At 34.7% G+C, this 21,518-nt stretch overlaps 1 protein-coding gene across 6 annotated transcripts in view; it reads right to left on the reverse strand.

Moving 5' to 3' along the window:
• The window catches only part of MARCHF7 (membrane associated ring-CH-type finger 7), a 48,173-nt gene that overhangs the window by 4,140 nt on the left and 22,515 nt on the right, over positions 1 to 21,518 (reverse strand). For 3 of the 6 annotated variants that reach the window (XM_045559235.1, XM_045559234.1, XM_045559233.1), the window contains exons 3-8: positions 17,183 to 17,372; positions 15,369 to 15,536; positions 12,285 to 13,389; positions 9,339 to 9,508; positions 4,257 to 4,366; positions 1,430 to 1,543 (exon numbers count right to left, since the gene is read on the reverse strand). In XM_045559235.1, the coding sequence (XP_045415191.1) occupies positions 1,430 to 1,543; positions 4,257 to 4,366; positions 9,339 to 9,508; positions 12,285 to 13,389; positions 15,369 to 15,536; positions 17,183 to 17,372 (1,857 nt within the window). The remainder of the gene's footprint in view (positions 1 to 1,429; positions 1,544 to 4,256; positions 4,367 to 9,338; positions 9,509 to 12,284; positions 13,390 to 15,368; positions 15,537 to 17,182; positions 17,373 to 21,518) is intronic. The other 3 variants (XM_045559239.1, XM_045559237.1, XM_045559236.1) reach the window with 1 other exon arrangement.

A 21,518-nucleotide genomic window follows, 5' to 3' on the forward strand; every position in this document is an offset into this window, starting at 1 on the left:
ATTATTAATCACGTAGAAACCAGTTTCTTGAAATTGGAATAGATACAATAATTTTATCCAATGGTATTGTCTTCTTGTATAACACTTTAAAAAATTATGAAATAGAGGGGAGAAAAAAAACAGAAAACCCTTGTAATTTCGATACAAATGAATTCAATGTTAATGGTCAACTAAAAAAAAAAATACTCCCAAGAATCACTATTTTCCTGCCTGAATTTGATAGTTTTAAAAGTATACATTTAGTTCTATAATTTAAAAAGTCCTAAAAATGACTTGCTATTGGAAAAGTCATCCAACACTTTGGAATGTTCCACTTTGGAACTTCTTAATATTAACATTTACAAACACATGAATTCAAAAGACCTTATATGCTTTATTCACTCTGAAGAGTTAAGACACCTTTTTAGAAATCATTTCACACCATTAACTAAAGTTAGGGGTTTATGATTTCTAAAGTACTTAGAAACTTTGTTGAAATTCAGATGTTAATAGTTTATTCTCTTTTCTTTCAATGATAATAATCTGTCAACTGGCTCACTGGAATAATGTCCACATGATGATAAAATACAGAAAAATACTTTACTAAGTTAGAAGAAGTATTATATACATTGAATTGCAGTTATTTGATAATTTTCAAAATAAAAACATTACACCTTAACATGAACTCTACTAAATCTTTATCAAAGTGAACATTTATATAAAAAATGGTTTGAAGGATGTATTTATGAACACATTTCAAGACATTAAGTGTTCAGAATGCTACAATAATGAAAGACATGTACAGAACCTAGCCCCTGCTACACAAAATGGCCATGGCAGCAGAGTATAAAGTTTCCTCTGGTTACACTGAGGCAAACAGCATCATTTACTTACAAATATCTAAATCTAACAGCCAGCCAGCCTAAATATTGTATTATGGTTGACTGTGTACATAATAAACACCAACTAGTCCATACCGTAAATAGTTTGGGGTATGGACACTTAAAATTTAGTATACTGGTAATCTTTTACAGAATAGTAACAAAAAAATTGAAGTTAATTTCCCATACTCTTTTGGCTTTTGGAGTTCAATTTCAGGTTTCCAAGTCATAATACTGAGGATGGTTTTTTTTTTTTTTTAAATTAAAAAGACCATTTTCCCTTGTGTTACCAATTCTGTCCCTATTTTTCACTGAAATATATTCCAATTACCTTCAAGAGCTAGAAAATTACTTCTCTAAAATAGCTTTATAAGAAAATCAGTCTGCTTGTTGTAGAAGGAAGACAGCAATTACCATTAAATCTACAATATCTTTATTTTTATAAGAAACATTTTAAAATAAGAGCACCCCAAAGGAAATAGGATGTGAACATATAAAACAATCTGCTTTCCAAGGCAAACACTTGCTTGTGTCACACCCTCCCTCTCCCCCACTCCAATATTACTTACTCGGACACGTGTGCTTGGTTCATTTGTATTTCCCATCATATCAGAAAAGCTTTGTTCGCACAAGTGCAATAACACAACTAGGTAGAGACCAGAGCTGATAAACTCATACTCAGCCTTCAACAGGGAAGCAAACAGGAGAAAAGGAAAAATATGGAGAATGAAAAATTAGTAGAATCAAGATCAATATTCACAGTATATTGAAAAACTAGAGGAAATGTACTCACATGCAGTTCCTAGCAGGGGATACAATGAAAACAAGAAATAAAAGATTGCCCTGTCCTTCATAATTTCATAAAATTTTACTAATGCCATGTGATGAGTCCAAATAGGTATAAATATCCTTTTTATTCTCACATAGTCTTCCTTTATGTAATGAGTTATATAAAAGTGGAAATTTTAAATCAATGAATGCTCTGGTTTTCTATAAAGCTCAAATGTTATTTACTTAAAACATACCATTTTATCTATAGCTAAACCAATATACTACCCACACCTAAAATCTACTGTGATAGCTAAAGTTTTTTGTGTGTAATACAATGAACTTAAAGGTAACAGTAAATAATGATTAAAGGTAACAATAACTTGTATCATTCACAGAGAAATTGTAGTTGGTAAAAACAGAGTTCTTTGGTTCAAAACTGTCCTGTTTTTTAAAAGATATTAATACAAGTCATAAATATAGTGTTATTAAAAATCTAGTAAGTCCTGTAATTTTTACACCTAGTGAACGCCCTATAAATTGCATCTTTTTTGAGCAATTAACTCATCTAAAGTTAAGAACTGGATGTTCTCAGTATCAACTTCAGCAAGTAACTGGTTACCAGATTCTACTGAGTATTCAAGAGATTTGAAATTAATGCTTCAGTATGTATGTATTTATTTGTTAGTCTGTTTGGCAGAGTTTCGCTTTGCTGCCCAGGATAGAGTACAGTGGCGTCAGCATAGCTCACTGCAACCTCAAACTCCTGTGCTCCCCTCAGCCTCTGGAGTAGCTGGGACTACAAGCAAGCACCACCATGCCTGGCTAATTTTTTTGTTTGTTTGTTTGCAGAGTTGGAGTCTCACTCTTGCTGTTGCTCAGGCTGGTCTCTATCTCCTGGCCTCAAGCAATCCTCCTGCCTCAGCCTCCCAAAGTGCTAGGATTACAGGTGTGAGCCACCGAGCCCAGCCTTATTTTGCTTATTTTTAACTTAAATGGAAGTCATATATCCAGAAAACTTCAAAGTTTTAAATGACTATCACCTTGGAAAAGATGAAGTCACTGGATAATGAGGGTAGTAGTATTAAATTAATCACTTAAAATGAGGGTAGTAGTCAGGCCAGGAGAATCCATTATTCACACAGAACAAACAAGTTAAAGCCAGGAAGCTTCATCAAGGCTATCATTGTTTAGTACAATGACTCCACCTAATATTTCCTAACACTTCTAAATTATTTAAGAATGTGAGTCATTAAAATGCTCAGAGAAAAATAAAGACATTGCTGGCTGAATTGAAAAGTCAAAGAACTGCCTTTGAGAAACATGATGGAGCATCCAGAGAAGGAAGATGGCAAAACAATCCTCTTAAAACCTACTCTCGTTTTGAGAAGAATATCTATCTATTTATTTACTTATTTCTGCACTATTCAACCTTTATACACTCTTTCCTCTGCTCTTTAAAATACCAATGCTCGGCTCTCTACAAAGACTCTTTAGGGATTTAATTTCCTTGCTGAAAGTGATTTTCCTTTTAAACAACTAGCTCATTAGAGACTAAAACATAATTGGTATTAGAGTAGCAGCTGTGCTACATCAACTGCTTAATGTTTCGTTTTTTAGATCAGGGATTCTTAACCTGGATCTAAGCAATTAGCTTCAAGGGATATGGGAATCCCTTAAATTATACACAAAATTTGTGTCTGTATTTTAAGGAGTGTACATAGTTTTAATCAGATTTTCAAAGAGTATCCACTGTCACCACATTTTAAAAATAAAAGCTGTTGACAAAAGATCACATGTTGTATGATTCCATTTATATGAAATACCCAGAATAGGTAAATTCATAAAACAGAACATAGATTGGTGGGTGCCAGGCACTGGGAAAAGGATGAAATGGAGGCCAACTACTTAAAGGATACAGGGATTTTCTTTTGGAGTGATGAAAATGTTTTGGAACTGAAAAGAGATGGTAATTATAAAAAATAGTGAATATACTACCACCACTGAATTCTTCACTTTAAAATGGTTTTCATGTTTTGTGAACCTCACTCTATATTTAAAAAGAGGGGTGGCGGGAGTCAATTACCCCTTTATTTAAAAAGTGGTTTTCAAGTATTTCATGCATTTCCTTGCCATCATATCTCTTTTTATAATAAATATGCTAATAAGTATGCTTGAATAGTTTGACTCTAGAGTCACCCTTGTAATCTGCTTATCTATCTTCCCTCCCCACCCCAAATTTTCCTTCAGTAGGGGAGATGGGAAAAAATGTTGAGCTCTTCATTCTAACTGTATCATTTAAGCATCTCAAAAACTTACAACTCTGGGGAAATAAGGTTGGCATGCCTACTTTGGGACCACTTTCCTAATTATTTTCAGGTTTATTTAGGAAACATGAAAAAAGTTTATCTGAATAAATTTGAAACCTGTGATTTGTCTTTCACTTACAGAAAGTTAAGGAAAAAATAAAGAAAAATTATGAAATAACACCTAATGCAGTAAACTATGTTAAGAATATTACTATTATTATTTTAACGCAGAGTTTCTGACCATGGTTTAATCTTTTCTTCAAGAGCTGTCCTTTAAGCACAGAATAGACACTTACCAAATTAGGCAAAATATACTAACTTGTTCATTTGCATGAGCTCTATGTAGTTCATGAATATCAAAATCCTCCAGGTTAAGCTGCAACTTCTCTTTACAGAGTTCACAGGTGGTTACAGCCTCTAATGAAGAACCTGATAAGAATTAAATTACAAGTAAAGCTTACTTTTATAATGCCTTCACAAAACATTTTTCCTCACAAGTTTTAAGCTTAAAAGAAAAAAATCTTAAAGGGAAGGAGAAGAAAATATTACATTACTGCAGTAAACCAGTAATGTCCTCTAAAATAATCCGTAATACTCAACATGCACGTCAGATCCTGCCCTATGGTATTTAAGCCTCCACCCATTATTTAGGTATCACTGTTGTTTTTTCCTCCCAGATACTCATACATCCTTGATCCTCAAAAGCTGACAGAGGCAATGGAATGTTATCTGTACTTCCTATTTCCTCCTTAAGTACCCTGGCATGATGCCATGAAAATGTTTAATGATTTAACATCTCAAACAACTAGTTCCATATCTAGGCTAGTATCTTTGATATGACAGCACATATGTGTGTGTGTGTGTATATACACATATATACACATATATATGGCCTATTGGAATCCAAGGAATGTGCCTACCCTACTGTGTAGGAGGGGAAAAAAAGGAAGCCATCATTGTCCACATAAAAACAGCTCCTCTCAGCTGTAACACGGATGAACCTTGAAAACACCATGCTAAGTGAAATAAGGCAGACACAAAAGGACAAATATTTCATAATTTTACTTATTCTGAAATATCTGGAATAGGTAAATTCAGAGAGGCAAGAAAGTAGATTGGAAGTTACCAGGATTGGAGGGAGTAGAGTGGGGAGTTACTGCTTAATGGGTACAGATCTGTCTGGGATGATGAGAAAGTTTGGGAAATAAACAGTGGTGATGACCGCACAACACTCTAAGTGTACTGAATTGTATACTTAAAAATGGTCACAATGGCAAATTTTATGTAACATCTATTTTACTATAGTTTTTTTTTTTAAAGAAAAAGACCTCCTTTCCATATGAATTTAACATTTTATTACTCGTAAGCTTTTGGTTCCAACTTAGTAGCTAGTAGCCTTGTCTAATTAAACATGTAGCTTTCCCCCCTTTCTTGTGTTCATTTTTAGATAAGGCTTCAAACTGAAAAATGTCTTAAAGATTAGAGGAAGTTATACTAGAGTAGAGGTTTAAATTCAGTTCAACTGACATTTGTATTTGTTGAATGGCTATTATGTACCAAGCAATAATCAGAGGTTCTAGCGATTCAGAAAAAAGTGGTAGCTCCTGTCTTCAAAGAACTCATAAAACTCTCACAGCAGTAACACAAGCACATCTTTTAGAAAACAGCTGAAAGGAAAGTGAGCGCTGATCTGACGAAGTTATGTTGTCTATGCTGCCTCAAAATGAGTGGCAACATATTTGCCTATGTCACCAAGCTGTCAGTCCTTTAATCTCACACAATTATATACATTTATTCATCTAATTTCCCACCTTTTTTTTACCCTCCTAACTGCTGCCACTGTGCCCTCTGGTACTCACTGTCTAACATCAGTAAATTCCTCTAATAACTAAATTTTTTTGTGAATGATCTCTTTACCTTCATGCCTGAACCACAGTGCTCCCTGACTAATACCTGTATATATTAATACTCTTCTACAGTCATTTTTCTCCACAGCCCCTTGTAACTCAGGACCAAGAAGCAAAGGTATTTTGATGCCCCCCACTCCTCATTTAACAAACCCATTGCTGTTTTCAAATCTTAATTCCCCTCTCATTCATTAATGACTTTAGTACCTGGCTTTCTGTCTTCACCAACTTACTTTCTGGTCATTTCTTTCCTTTTCTTTTTTTTTTTTTTTGAGACAGGGTTTTTGCTCCGTTGCCCAGGGTAGAGTGCAGTGGTATCATCATAGCTCATTGCAACCTTGAATTCCTGGGCCTCAAGAGATTGCCCTGCCTCAGCCTTCTAAGTAGCTAGGACCATAGGTGTGCACCACCTCACTGAGACGTCCACTAATTTTTTTATTCTTTTGTAGAGACGGGTGTCTCGCTATATTTTGGGCTGGTCTCGAAGTCCTGGCCTCTACTGATCCTCCCACTTCACCTCCCATAAAGTGCTAGGATTATAGGCATGAGCCACCACACTTGGCCCACTTTTTGGTAATTTCAACTTCCACATGTACCATTCACTTTGAATTCTTACTTTCTCAACATCCTTGCTTCCTTGCTCAACATCCAATATTACTTTTACCCTACTCAGCCATCCACTCTAAGGTCATACCATTGACCTTGCCACTAAAATTTACCACACTAACCCTAAATCTATATTTTAAGTATCCTCTCCTCCTGTATACCTAAAATTTCTTTTTCTTTTTTTCCTGTAGAAATGGAATCTCACTGTGTTTCTCAGCAAGGTCTCAAATTCCTGAACTCAACCAATCATTCAGCCTCAGCCTCCTGAGTAGCTGGGATTACAAGCGTATGCCACCACATCTGGCCCTATGTACCTACAACATCTTATCATTCCAGCTTACTCTGACAATTCTCTTCAATGTCAATTAGACTCAAAGACACTGACTCTACCACTTCTCGCTATCCACTTTCTAATGACCTTACTTACATTCTGATCTTAATTCCCATGATCACCACAATTATGTCCTTACAAATACCCTTAACTTCCTTCATTATATTTGCCTGGCAAAGGAACCAACATCATTGAACTCTAATCCATGTCTGTATCCAAGCACTGGAAAATTGCTTTGTAAGAAATGTAGTATATTTGTCTCACTTTATAGTGCCTGGAAATCCTACTATACATCCTTAGAATGCTATTTCACCCACACTTTAAAACCTCCTAACCTGTCCCCTAATCAGTTAAAGACCTTAACTTTCTAAGAAAACAGAAGCAACTATATAGAAAGTCATGCATCTTCCCACCAAAGCAACAAACCTATCAATACTCATATCTACACTAGCCTTCTGGAAATAAATTATCCTTTCTCCTATTAAAGCTAACCCCTTAACTTGTGCTCTGGATACCCACCTTCTTTCTCTCCTTTTTGTAGTTTTTTCTCTCTCCACTGAATCTCTGAAAGTAAAAAAAAGCCCTAAAATCTCCTACCTCAAAATAAAATATTTCCCATGACTTCATATAACTCTAATTCCTGCCCAATATTTCCAATCTCCTTGACAGTAAATTTGTTGAAGGAAGAGTCTATATTGCTATCTTTCCTTTCCTATCTCTTTTACTGTCCTCAGTCCAGTCCAATCAGGCTTAGGAACTCACTACTGCACAGAGACTGAAGCCACCAAGCACATTCTATGCTATGAAAACCAACTGTCATTTCTTTGTTCTCATCCGACTTAACCCCTCAGCAGTACAGGATTGATCACACCCTCCTTAAAACACTTTTTTCTTTTGGCTTGCACACTATATTTTCTTGGATTTCTTCCTGACTGGAGGCTGCTTCTTCAAAGCTCTTTCTCCACTCTCACTAAACATTTGGATGCCCAGGGCTCTGTCCTGGGTCCGATTCTTTGATATTTGCCCTTTTCCAGTTGACCTTATTTAATCCCAAAGCTTCAAATGTTACTTATGTGCTCATAATTCCCAAAACCATAACTTTCAGTGTTTCTCCTGAAATGCCAGGCTTGTCTAACTAACTGCCTACTTGACACTTCCACATGGTTAGCTAATAAGCAGTTCAAATATATGTCCAAAACAGAACTCTTGATCCCTTTCCAGCTTCCTTTATTTCAGTAAAAGGCACCACCATTCACTTAGTGGCTCCAAGCAGAAATATGAGCTTTTCTTATTTTTCTTTCTCCTTTATTCTATCACATTGAATCCATGGCAAGTCTTACATAATCCCCCTCTAAAACATACCAGATTCTATCCATTTCTATCATCATCATCATCATCATCATCATCATCACCACTACTACATGTGAGCCACCACCAACTCTAACAAGTGCTACTTTTAATAAACTCCAGATTGGTCTCCCTGTATCCACTCTTGTCCCCCTAAAATCCATTCTCCTCAGAGCAGCCATACATAAATAAGATCATTTAATTCCCCTCCCCCTCAGGGGCTTCCCATCATACTTAAATAAAAATCTAACCTTTGGGCCTTTGGTTTAAAAGTCTTGCATGACCCCAATTACCCTGATTTTATCATTACACATTGTATGCCTGTATCAAAACATCACATGTACCCTAGAAATATACACAATTCCTTGAGTTCCCATGAATTGAGGGAAAAATAAATAAATAAAAAAATATATATACAACTCTTATGTACCCATAATTAAAAATTTAAAAATTTAAAAAACCAAAGATTATAAAAAAGTCTTACATTACCTAGCATCTGTTAATCCCTCTCATTTCAATTGTATCACACTGCCTCTAAAACACTAATTATACACCACACTGTATATCATCCAGCTCCTCAAATACACCAAAGTTCATTCCCATCTTAAAAGTCTTTGTAGTGGCTGTTATCTCTGCTAGAATGCTCTTCCCCTCTTTCTGGAATAGCTCAGCTCTAAATTTAAATGTTCTCGCCTCAGAAAGCAATTCCCTTAACACCCAATACCACCACCACAGAAGCAGGTGCCTTGTCAGTCTTGTTTACCACTGTATAACCCACATCTGGAACTGTGCCTGGCTGTATTACAGGCACTCAATGAACAAAAGAATTTAATTTGCTAAGTGACACAAGAGCATTAGAAACAGTTAAATTTTTCTTAGGGACACATAGCTAGTAAATGATGAGTGTATTTCCTTGATTTCAAAGTATATGATGTAAGGGTTACCAGTGACCACAAATTACAGTTGCATTATACACATATGAAGAAGTAAATCGTTTGTTTGAAAATGAAATACAAGAAACATTATTACAAATTAAATTTGTGAAACAAGACTAATGTTCTTTATGCTTTTGTTGAGATTTCAAAAATGATACTTTTGATAAGAGCCTAAATTCAATAATAAAATTATAAACTTATTCACCAAAATGCATACATACATGCATCTCTTGGAAAAATGCTGAAAAAAAAATACACAAAAGGGTAAATCTTACCAGAGTTAATTTTGGCCTGTAACCACTTTTTCATACACTCTTGGTGGACATACTGCAAACTTCCCGTGCACTTGCATGGCTCTATCAGCAAATTAGATGATGATGCAGCTGCCATCTGACAAATTCTACATAAGTCACCTTCTTCTTCTTCAGAGTCCTCTAAAAGGAGGCTGGAAAAGAAGGCACATTTCTCAAAAAGAGCTATCATAACTCATCCATCACAAATAATCTTTTTTACTATTTCTACTCGTGCTCTCTCTGGGTGGAAAAAAGCAAACAGTAACAACAAAAAAGTAGTAATAATAAACAGTAACCACCATAAAAAACCATTCCATTTAGAATAAAAATTATAAGCCTTTTAAAGGTAAATAAAATAGGACAGCTTATCATTTATCTTCAAATGATTTAAGTAATTTTGTCTTTGGTAGCACAGTTTAAGATCCATATTATTCACAATTGCTTTGGAAGTACCACTAAGAGATTTTAATTTCTGCAGTATCGCAGACTACAAAAAGTCTAATATAATGTACTTAGAAATTCACTTTTGTCCTTTACCTCCCCCAAAATTTTAAGACTATTTCAATGACTTAAACACATATTGCCTTGTGGTTTCTTATTTATGTGTTATCAGAACCACATGGTTAAACTGATAAACATTTTATATTCTATTACAGTAAAAAATTTAAAAGTAGATTTTAAAATTCTCCACTCCTCCCACCCCCAGGAATCTTAATAAATCATCCTGATTTCTATAAGGGTAGGCTTTTAAAGTGTGGAACAGTTTCCATTAACCTTTGTCTTCTATTTAACAGGCAATGATCATCATGTACTACTTAATTTAAACAAAGAATAATAGTTACATAATAAGGAAAGTAATTGTTAAAATCTCTATTGCATTAGTCCACTGCTGGCATGAAAGAGGTACTCAATAAACTGATAATACTGAACTGTTACTGAAATACAACCTGGATCATAGGGATTTCTAAATGAACTTAGCGAAAGATTTGTGGAAACAGATGAACAGACATACAACTGCCAGGTAACTTTCATGCCCTAGCTTAATCAGAGACATGGCCTCAAGCACAAATACTTTGAAAGGCTGCAAACATGGTATTTATGTTTTATCTTTAAATTTAACTTTATTCCCGTCATAACTTCAACTATTTTTTACTTGGTATGTTCAAATTTTTATACCCTTATTATTTTAGTTACAGAATGTCTTAAAATCTTCGTGTATGAGGCAATATACAACAAAGGAACACAGGAACACACGAACACACATGCTCCCACTTCTCTCTCTCTCTCTCTGGCAAAATAACCAACAAATGCTGCTTTTAAAACTAATCAGATAGGGCGGCGGCTGGCTTAATTTTTTCTCTCATAAGATCACTAAACAATTGCTTTGCCCTCTGTTTACATTACTACACTCAAATTAACCTAACCTTAAGGACCAAAAATATAACAGTTACTGCATTCTTTAGCAGACAGCTTGCAATCAGAGGAAATTGCTATAATAAGCAAACATTAAAGCTAACATTACCAGGGTAAAGGAAAAACAGTAAGTTTAAAAGCAGGGAGATAATGGCCACATGGTAAGATCTGTCCGATAAAAGGAAAAATGGGAGTATGGTAGCCCAATGCCTAACATCTCAGAAAGTGTGCAAGGCTTCCTTTATTACCAGAAAGTTAGAAAGTATTTTCTTGTTAAAGTACCAAATAACAAAAAACAAAACAAAACAAAAAAACTCTACAGTAACAACTATGCTTCCCAACAATTTTAATATACTAGGCCTTTATAAAAAAGAAGGAAAAAAAACCCCCCAAACCCACAACTTTAGCTTTCTGTAAGTCTTTTCTTCCCACAAGTATACTTTATATGTACTACTCTATCCTATTTTATCATAAAAACTATTTTCATACTAATTAACTAGACTAAGAATGACAAAATTATTAGTAAAGTTGGGAATGAAATCTCTGATAAATAAAATCTTTTCACTCTTACCAGTGAATTTCAAGCAATGTTCAACTCTACAAAAAATTTGTATTAAAATAATTCTATGTGGCCGGGAGCGGTGGCTCACACCTGTAATCCTAGCACTCTGGGAGGCCAAGGCGGGAGGATCGCTCGAGGTCAGGAGTTCGAGACCAGCTTGAGCAAGAGCAAGACCCCCGTCTCTACTAAAAATAGAAATTATCTGGACAGCTAAAAATATATAGAGAAAAAAATTACCCGGGCATGGTGGCACATGGCTATAGGCCCAGCTACTCGGGAGGCTGAGGCCGAAGGATTGCTTAAGCCCAGGAGTTTGAGGTTGCTGTGAGCTTGACGCCACGGCACTCTAGCCCGAGCAACAGAGCGAGACTCTGTCTCAGAAAGACAAAAAACAAACAAACAAAAAAATCCTATGCCCTGAATTTAAACTGGTATTTCTGTCAAATAATCCTAATATATAAAGAATATTCAGTACACATTTGGACTTCAAAAACAAAATAAAAATTTGTGCATCTGATTTTACTTTATTCCAAAAAAAGATTTGAGGTGAGGAATACAAACAAATGGTAAATAAATCACCTTAGTAAAGACTAAAACAGATTTAGTGGTAATCCATTATTACTTGCTTCCTCTTATCAATTTCAATTAGGTAGTCTACCAAAGAATAGAGTAAGAAAAGAATAGGTTAAGAGATAATTGTCATCACATGCATCTGTAGCCTAAACTGGTTAAAATAAAAAATAACTTTTGACTATTTTTGATGCAATTCACATCCCCAGTGCCTACCCTCAATTATTTATTCTCATCTATTTACCTATGAGACACTAAAATTTACTGGATACAAATGTTAAAAGAAATTTCAGATACCAATTTTATGAGAAGCCAATTTAGAAATAAGTTCTTTCTCTAAGCTGCCCTTACTTTATATGCTTAACACAGGTGTTCAAATTTACCTCTCTTTTATTTTCTGTAGTCTTTCTGGATCTCTTGAAGGTGCACTTTTAGTTTTATCACTTTTTCCATCAGCTGAATTCCAACCTGAAGGAATAATATCTACAGTGATCATGACGTTGTCGGTCAAATTACTTCCTAGTGTTGGGGGGACTGCAAATCGGAATAAGGAACCAGGAAGAATCCCTGCTATTCCTGCATTTCTTCCACCTTGAGCTGAATCTGATGTGGAGCCACCTGTTGTGGCACTGCTCGATGCTGCAGATGCTTGTGGTCTGTTGCCAGCTGCCCCAAGGGGATCACTCTGTGCTTCAAGGTGAACCACTTCATTTGGTTCTCTTCTAAAAATATGAGATCTAGCTGGTATATCAGAGGTAGGTATCCTTGAAGATTCATCTCTTCCCTCTCGCCTCCTTCTAGAAAACAAAGGTGTGCACCTATTTCTAAGTGAAGAAGATAACCATGGTCCTGTATTTCTACCTTCAGATTCTTGGTTAAAATTTTCTGAATCTGACTCAGAGCTATGATTTTGGCTAAGAGATGACAAACCCCATCTTCGCCTAAGAAATCGAAATCCCTGAGAAGCTTCAGATGCCCTATTATCAGGAACTTCAGAAGTTGATGTTGCATTACTACGAGACTGTGAAGCTGTCAAGATTCTCGGAGAAATGTAAGAATTTTCAGAACTCAGTGATCTTGTATTCAAGGAATCCTGACTAGATCTTCGTGAAAAAAAAGTAGATGACATGCTAGAAGCTATACGTGACAGCAATCTCCTGGTTGTTCGCCTACCTTCATTATCAGAAGATTCTTGAAATGATCTTTGAGATGAAACAACTCTTTCTGAATTGCTTACGGTTGGGGTTTCATCTCTACTTGAAACATAAGACAATCCAGGCTGTGTACTGCTTCGGGGAGATTCTGATTCTCTTGAAGAAAAATTTGATCTTAAAGAATTTCTGCTGGAGTCCCTAGAACTTGGTATGGTCTGATGTTCAGAAGGCAAATGGTGGTTTGTGGATGATGTATTCAACTGTAAAGTGCTCACTGAGTTATCTTTTGGTCTTGCTCCCTGTGAATATGAAGAAGGAACTCTGTCTTGAACATCTATTTTTGAAAAGAAGGAAAGGTAACCAATTATATGAAATAGTTTGAACATTGTTAAATTTGCATTTATTACCTACTAATCACTGCTAAAATGAAACAATGTATTCAAACTGAATACTGCTATATTATAACTACAGATCTTAAATATTATTATAGAAAACACACAAATATTTCTCTTTATATTCCTTTTGGTAAAATCTAGTACTGGTGTGTAAAGTCAATTTTACAAATACAAAAGAAAGAAATGTGTTATGAGCTTATGGAATGCAAACAGTCGATAAAGGTAAAACAGTTGAATTTATTAATCAGAAATTAATTGATGGCCGGGTGCGGTGGCTCATGCCTGTAATCCTAGCATTCTGGGAGGTCGAAGAGGGAGGATTACTCAAGGTCAGGAGTTCAAGACCAGCCTGAGCAAGAGCGAGACCTCGTCTCTACTAAAAATAGAAAGAAATTATCTGGACAACTAAAATATATATAGAGAAAAAATTAGCCGGGCATGGTGGCACATGCCTGTAGTCCCAGCTATTCGAGAGGCTGAGGCAGGAGGATAGCTTGAGCCCAGGAGTTTGAGGTTGCTGTGAGCTAGGCTGACACCACAGCACTCTAGCCCGGGCAACAGAGCCAGACTCTTGTCTCAAAAAAAAAAAAAAAAAAGAAATTAATTGATATGGTAGAAGAATAACTAGTAACCTGAGTATTTTAAATAGGCCAAATAACAATGTAAATGACTCTTAATTAAAAGCAAAATCATCGTAGGAAACCTTGTGGAGATTTTTCATACTCTGCAATAAATATAAAAGTCATTTGTAATTTTATGATAAACCTTGCTAACAGCTAAAAATCTCTCCAACCTTTTATCCTTCAAGTTACTAGCAGTGGTTCTTATCCCTGATAACTCAAGACACACCTCTGCTTTTTAATACTGGCTGGGAACTACAAATCAGAATAGGGTTCTGACATCTGTATTTAAAAAAAAAAACAACCTAGTGGTTTGAATCTTCAAATGAGATGAGAAACACTAAATTCCTTTGTGAGGAATACTCATTCATACACCTAGTGTAAGATCTACATTACTGTGCTAATGCATGGCACCTCCAGAAAGGATAAACTGTTACTGGCTAAATCTATTTCTATCCTGTACTTTTATACTCCCAAACTTAGAAGGTATTGGTACTAAAGCTCCTCCATCCAAAGCCAAGCAAATAAAAAGATGTTTTCATTTGTATTAAATAAAGCAAAGTCTTGCCCCAGTAAGAGTTATTAAAATAACCTAAATCTTTAAAAACAAAATGTATTTTCTTCTATAAATCAAACTTCTATATAAATGAAACATGTACCCTCTATATGTATGTTTTTAGATTAGTCAAGTGTAGTAGTGAGAAGGGGGGAAAGAATAGGAGTTCAGTCTGTAACTGATTGTGAACAATCAACTGAGATAACTCACTACTTTTGGACCAGCCTGCCTGCTATATTTGTCAACTTCAATTACCACTTTTTCCCTTCATTTACTTAGTGTGATAGTTTTGTTTATTTTTGAAAGCTTAAGACTATGTACAATGATTGTGAGTCTTTATGTTGATTCAATGAAAATAAAACTAAAATAATTCTAAATTATGGCTTAAAATGGTGATTTCACCTTTAGTTATTTCAGAATTAACTTATTAAACTATATTTTATAGGCAAATTATATTTGAGTATATAAGATTTAGTATGTTACTTTATAACATACACATTCTTAAAAGGAAAAATGCAATTAAGGCAATTACTCATATACATCTATTTTATTTTAAATTTAGTTTAGATATTTAAAGCAAAGCAACAAATAAGGTACTATTAAGACATTAAGCTATTCTGAAATCTTCATATGGACATAAGATACACTTCATTTATTCCTTTGTACTGTTATTTTAGTGACATAAAGAGGAAAACGGTACATTAGTAGATAAGCTACACTTCATAGTAGAGTTTATACATACACGATGAAGCTGTGAAATCACCACTTCGGTGACTATAATCCATAAGATTACTAATGGAAGAATCCGTTCTCCTCTCTAAATCTCTCCTCTCTCTCAGTAAATCTGTTCCAAATGATCCAAGTACCATCGATGAAGATCTCGGAACTTGACTATGTCTCCAAGAAGAATCTTAAAATAATTAAAGAAGTTTTATTTCAGAGAAAGCTTTCAAGTTTTCTGATAACAAGTCTTCAGTATTACAGAGGGGAGTTATTGTTATATATTGTAAGAATCCCCAGTTACATACTGGCAATCAGAAGCAAAATTCAGCAAAACATAAAATTATTCACTAATGAACTAATCGTTTATAAAGTATTTCCTACTCATTCTTTTTTGCCCAACATTAAAATCTACCCCCATACGTGATGTCAATGTCTCAGTCACTTTTCATAACATTTGATCATATAATGTAAATATGATGTAAAATGATTATAGAACAAAAATGTAAATCTTGCCAAAGACGCAGAATTTCACAAAAAGTCAACGAAAGTGTTGTTAAAGAACTGCCAAAATCAAAATCAAAGCAATCTTGAAATGGAAGATACTGTATTGTGGGTTATAATACAATTTTATCAGAAATATACCACATCTGGTTCTTTAAGAATTGAAGTGTTGTTACAATTATCTAAATTTTATTAGATATGATTTCATTTAAAAGTAAATTAAAAATTGTCTAAAACCTCTGTTCCGCTCACTATTTACCTTGAAATTTGATTCTTCCTTTCCTAGTCCCAATAGCCTTAATAATTTCTCTTCATTAAGGGAAATGGCCCAGTGTATTTAATGCTATGTCTTCACATAGCAGAAGACAACAAAAATATCTCTGGCACAGCGGTTTGTCTACAAAGTTAAGGTCAGTCTGCTCTTACCCATCACACTACTCTTAATATCCTTCAGATGGGCAGTGTCTTTCCCATGGCGGTCCTGCCTATCAAAATAGAAAGGAATCGCTTACACTAATTCAATTAATAATACATAAGCATTTTAAGAATTTTACCTCCAATTGTGTCATCACAAGTTTTGTCTTCCCTTAAAACTATTTCAGACATTGGCTAACATTTCATTTGAAGAGGAATGAGTGAGAAAAAAGCCTCCTGCCTTTTCAACAAAAAAATCTTTTTAATTTGTGCAACAAACATATGTCTCTGAATACAAAACACCAGCATCAAGCTTTACGGATAGACCATCTAAATCCCAGAGTGGTTAAGTAACTTGCCAAGGCCACCCAACTAATTAGAGGGCTAGAATTGTGACTTGCTAATTCTTTGTAGGGAATTCCCACTAGAATACCATCAACTATTTTCTTAACAAAAGAGTTTCCATATTTTGTGAAAGTAAATATTATATACCACAATGTTTAACATTTATAAAAGATATGCTTAGGCAATTATTTTTAGCATACATAAGTAGATTTGGCTTTCTTAGTCACAATTTAAAAATTCACCTCTTATAATAACCAAGAGAATTACACAACGCTTTTAACAATCTGATTACCATATACTCCAGCCATTCTAATTAATTAAAATTTGCTAACATCTTGCTTAAGTAGGATGTTTGTACCAAATTTAAAATAAAAATGCAAAATGAAGAGTTAGTATCAGTTCTAGCACTAACTTAAGGTAAGATTTTGGAAATCCCACTACATTTCTGACCCACTGTCCTAACACACTCTCTACTTACTTAATCACAAACCTAAAAACAACTGTTACATCTGGGAAAAATGGCTTTAGTCCAAAACACATATAGATTGACTCTTACAAAAATTTAATTTTTACCTGATACTGCATTTAAACCATTTCCAACATTTCTCCCAGCTGAGGTAGAAGTACAGTTTGTACAGGAAAGTTTAGGTCTTTTTGAATCATGATCTCTTTGCTGGTTTTGCGATCTTGAGCGTGCTCCCTGAGTTATCTCAGATTCACTATACCACGTAGATTGAAATGGTGATGCGGATGCTGATGTAGACTGTAAGTTAAAAAATTTTTTTAAATAACAAAATGCTTGCATTCAATATTAAATTTAACCCTACAATGCTCTAATAAATTCTCAAGGACCATTTGTTCCTCACAGTACCAATTTTTCTACTATGTAGTTTTTCTTAGTCTTTGTTCCCTTCTACCCACTTGTGCCTTTACTATTAACATATACTGTAACTGTATGTTGCTGATCTGTCAATCTGATTCAGATTAGTGTTCTCTTTGTAACTGTACATAAACACTTGATTGTGAAACACTGAAGAGCAAAAACTTTATGATCATTTTTCCCATTTTATTACTTCAACCTTCTGAGGAACTTGTTTCCTCTTAGAGTTGAACAAAACACCAAGCTATAAACTGACTGTGAATACCTACTACAAAAATGAGTTTTTTCAGGTAATAAAAAATTTCTCCCTGTTCTGATGCCTATTCTCAGGAATATAGTCATACAAATAATGGTATGCTAAAAAAAAAAAGAAAAAAGAAAAAAATCCTATTATTTGAAATTTCTTCATCAGTGAATCAAGAAACTATACAAGCACATATTTAAGAACTCTTAGATCATGGTTTTCTCTTTTAACATGTATTTATACAAAATAAAACATAACACAAATGTCACTCATAATGTACAAACTATTTTACTTCTAATTCTTTAACTGATTAAAGTTTATTCAATATAGTGGATAAAAAGGGAACTAGTTTGTGTCCTCAAAAATTTAGGTTGAAATAACAAGAACATATTTCCACCACAATTATTGAAATCGTCCTATTATTTTTACAAAAATTTTTCCTTCATTGCTAAGTTCTTACCTGTGTGCTTGCGCACATGCACACACACAAAAAGAAAGAAAAATCAAGCATATAATCTCTAAATTGCTCAGACACAGGAAGGACTCCCAAAATAAAAGTAATTTTCAGGACATGAAAGAAAACAATTTTAAACCATGTTAACATATAAATTAGGTACGCAGTAAATGGTTTATTTTATTAAAGAATATTAAAATGAAACAACATCATTTTAAGTGTTATTTTGCTTAACAGGAGTTAAAAATTTAATGTATCATGTGCCATAATTTCAGTCAAGATTAATCTAAAATTCATATGACAAACATGAGTGCCCAAATACTGGGCTCCATCAAAGTTCTAGAGCAGCTGTCCCCAACCTTTTTGGCACCAGGGACTGGTTTCATGGAAGACAATTTTTCCACAGCTCAGGGGGAAGGTGGAGCTCAGGTTACGGTACCACCAGCAATGGGGAGCAGCTGTGGCAGCTATAAATACAGATGAAGCTTCGCTCTGCTCCCTACTCACCTCCTGCTGTGTAGCCTGGTTCCTAAGTCCTAAGTTTCATGGAAGACAATTTTTCCATGAGGGGTCGGGGGAGGGGGTCAGGCAGGGGGATTACGTGGAGCTCAGCCAGTGATGCGTGGCCCAGTTCCCAATAAGCCACAGACTACAGGCCACGGACCGGTACTGGGCCGCAACATGGCATTTGGGGACCACAGTTCTAGAGTACAGATAACAGACAAGTAAATAAATAATTATAATATAAATAAGTGCTAAACAGGAGGTACACTGAAAGTTTTACAGAAAATTTCTGAGGGAGGCAGGGAAAGATTGAAAGAAGGTAATAACTGGAGTTCATTGGACAGGCAAATGAAGAAGGACATTACAGGTAGACAAACATGAAAAAACATATAAACTATTCAATTGGACTTCTTCTAAGACATTACTATTTATGTGATCTTCTATTATGCTTCAATTATGAGAAGCATACTGCATGCATTCAAGAAATGTATTAGTTCATAGTAACACTGGAGAACTTTGTACATATATGGAAAAGCAGATGGAAGGCTAAAAAAGTAGGAATGGGCTAAATCAGTATTTCACCCACACCCTGCCCAGAGAATAGTTTGTAAATAAAATATGGCATTCTTCAGCTTAGCACAAATTTGGCCTCACACACCTTCCATATCTAACATTCCCCAGAGACCCAATCAATGAACTGGAAATAAAGAATAAGAAATAAGAAATAAAATTCATCAGATATTTCAGAACCAAACCATTTTACATGCCATCATTAGGGCACTAAGGGACCTTATTCTGCAGGCCAGTAGTTCTAAGATCTTTGGATTTCAGAGACCAAAATAAAAAAAAGTTTTAATTTAAAATTTTAAAAAACTGCCACGTTTGACCAGCTGGACATCTAGAATAGCAAATACCACATAATCCTGTCCCCATTTTTTAAAATGGCATTTACTATACTTCCAAAACTTGAAGGATGTAATTCAGAATAAAAGTATTTTAAATTAGATAAATTTAGAACCACTGAAGGAGGGAATATACATCAGATCAATTATTTTATAGAAAGACCTTTAGGAGTGTGGAAGATGAAAAGGATGGAATGGACAGAAAGTAGTAAAACCAATTAGGAAGCCATTGGAATCGCAAGAAGTCAATCCCTGCAACAAAACTAATGGGAACAGAGAGCAATTATAAAAGACAAAAATTCTTCAGATTTAGAGACAACATGAGAAATTAATACCAAGAAGAGAAAGCCTGGAAATAAATAAAAAAAAAGAAATAAGAAAAAAAAGAAAAGAAAAGAAAAGAGAGAAATTAAGAAAAAGTTTAAAATCACTCCAGTTTTCTGGCACTTGCTTCTGGTAAGTGACTGTGTCATTCATTAAAAATATTGACTAGAGGTACAGACTTAGTAAAATGATAAATGTCATTTTAGATACTTAAATTTTGAAGTGCTCAAGGCTTAAAGACACATTCACCCTTCAGTAAACAATTTTTGTGACTCATAACTCAAGTTAGCCTGTGCAGCCTGTATGTCACCCTAAAAACCAAAAATGCTTGTCAATATCAGCATATGGAAGGGAGGAAGTTCTGGCTAGTCTTGCTGTTGGCTTAAAATCAAAAATTAAACCTTTTCCTAGTTTCCACAATCCAATTTTCTCCATTGTTCAAATATCTTCAGTCTGAAGCAATTTGTTTTTCCTCTTCTGAATTCTTTTAACTGTTATTGGATTCATATAACAATATATTATTACCTTATCTCTTCTTCTGTCTAGAATTACTGAGGCAAATGAAATCAGAGAATAAGTCCATCTTCAAAGTATACTGTCTTGTGCATAATGGATGCTTAAACAAGTAGTTTTGGGGTTGTGATGACTGATCAATCCTGCTTCTGAAAAATTTCCAGATCAAAATGACCTTAGCCATAAGCAACAACTTACAACTCTGAGCTCTTCACTGTTTTAAATATTCATGTGATAGAGAGTACCCATCTCCACACTAATGTGGAATAAACTTACACTCTCGTTTCTATTCAGAATGGCTGGTCCTCTCAATTTTCATAAAAAAGACATCAGTTGATCTTTAGAATATACGGACCCATCCCTTGCCCAACTTTATGAGAAATCTAGGCAAGAAAATGTTACTTATACAAGATGGAAGGACTTATAATCCATTTAAACCTCAGGACACTATAGGTACAATACCTGGGTCAAGAAAAATGAAAATATTTGGATCACTGTTGTCCTTTATAGTACTATTTTCACTGAGCTGCATTTTGGCATCATGCCCTTTGCTTACACCATGGTTTACTAAGGAGTAGTTTCACTAAACTATGTACTTACAGTAGGAATACTGGGGATATTGTCTACTACATCATTTCACTGTTTATTTTCAGACCAAACTGCCGAACCTTGCTTCTTCTGAGGAATGGTTTATCTTTCTTTTCCTTATGAACAATACACATTAAAGAACTGGTTGTGTTTCCCTGTGAGTTCCTGCTATCCACAATAAGAGTCCAAGTTTAACTTTAAAATGCTGCAGGGTTTATGTAATGCCTATTAATGTTACAACCCTGACTCACTATATTTTATCTACCACTTTCAGTATTCTATCTGCATACTGATGACATTTAAAATTATCTTCATTTTCCTGTTTAATTCTATATGCATATATGTATTTACTAAATTACTTAAGAAGCTACCCTTGCATAAGGTACATTAAAAAAATTACCGACCACTGGTTCTTTTAATTCTCCAGAAAAAAACATACAATGCAAAATATGCATGGTACTGATCTTTTATAGCAGTCAATCTATAAACTAAAAAAGGTA

This window comes from Lemur catta, chromosome 8 (assembly GCF_020740605.2).
Source record: "Lemur catta isolate mLemCat1 chromosome 8, mLemCat1.pri, whole genome shotgun sequence".
NCBI classification, from domain to species: Eukaryota; Metazoa; Chordata; class Mammalia; order Primates; family Lemuridae; genus Lemur; species Lemur catta.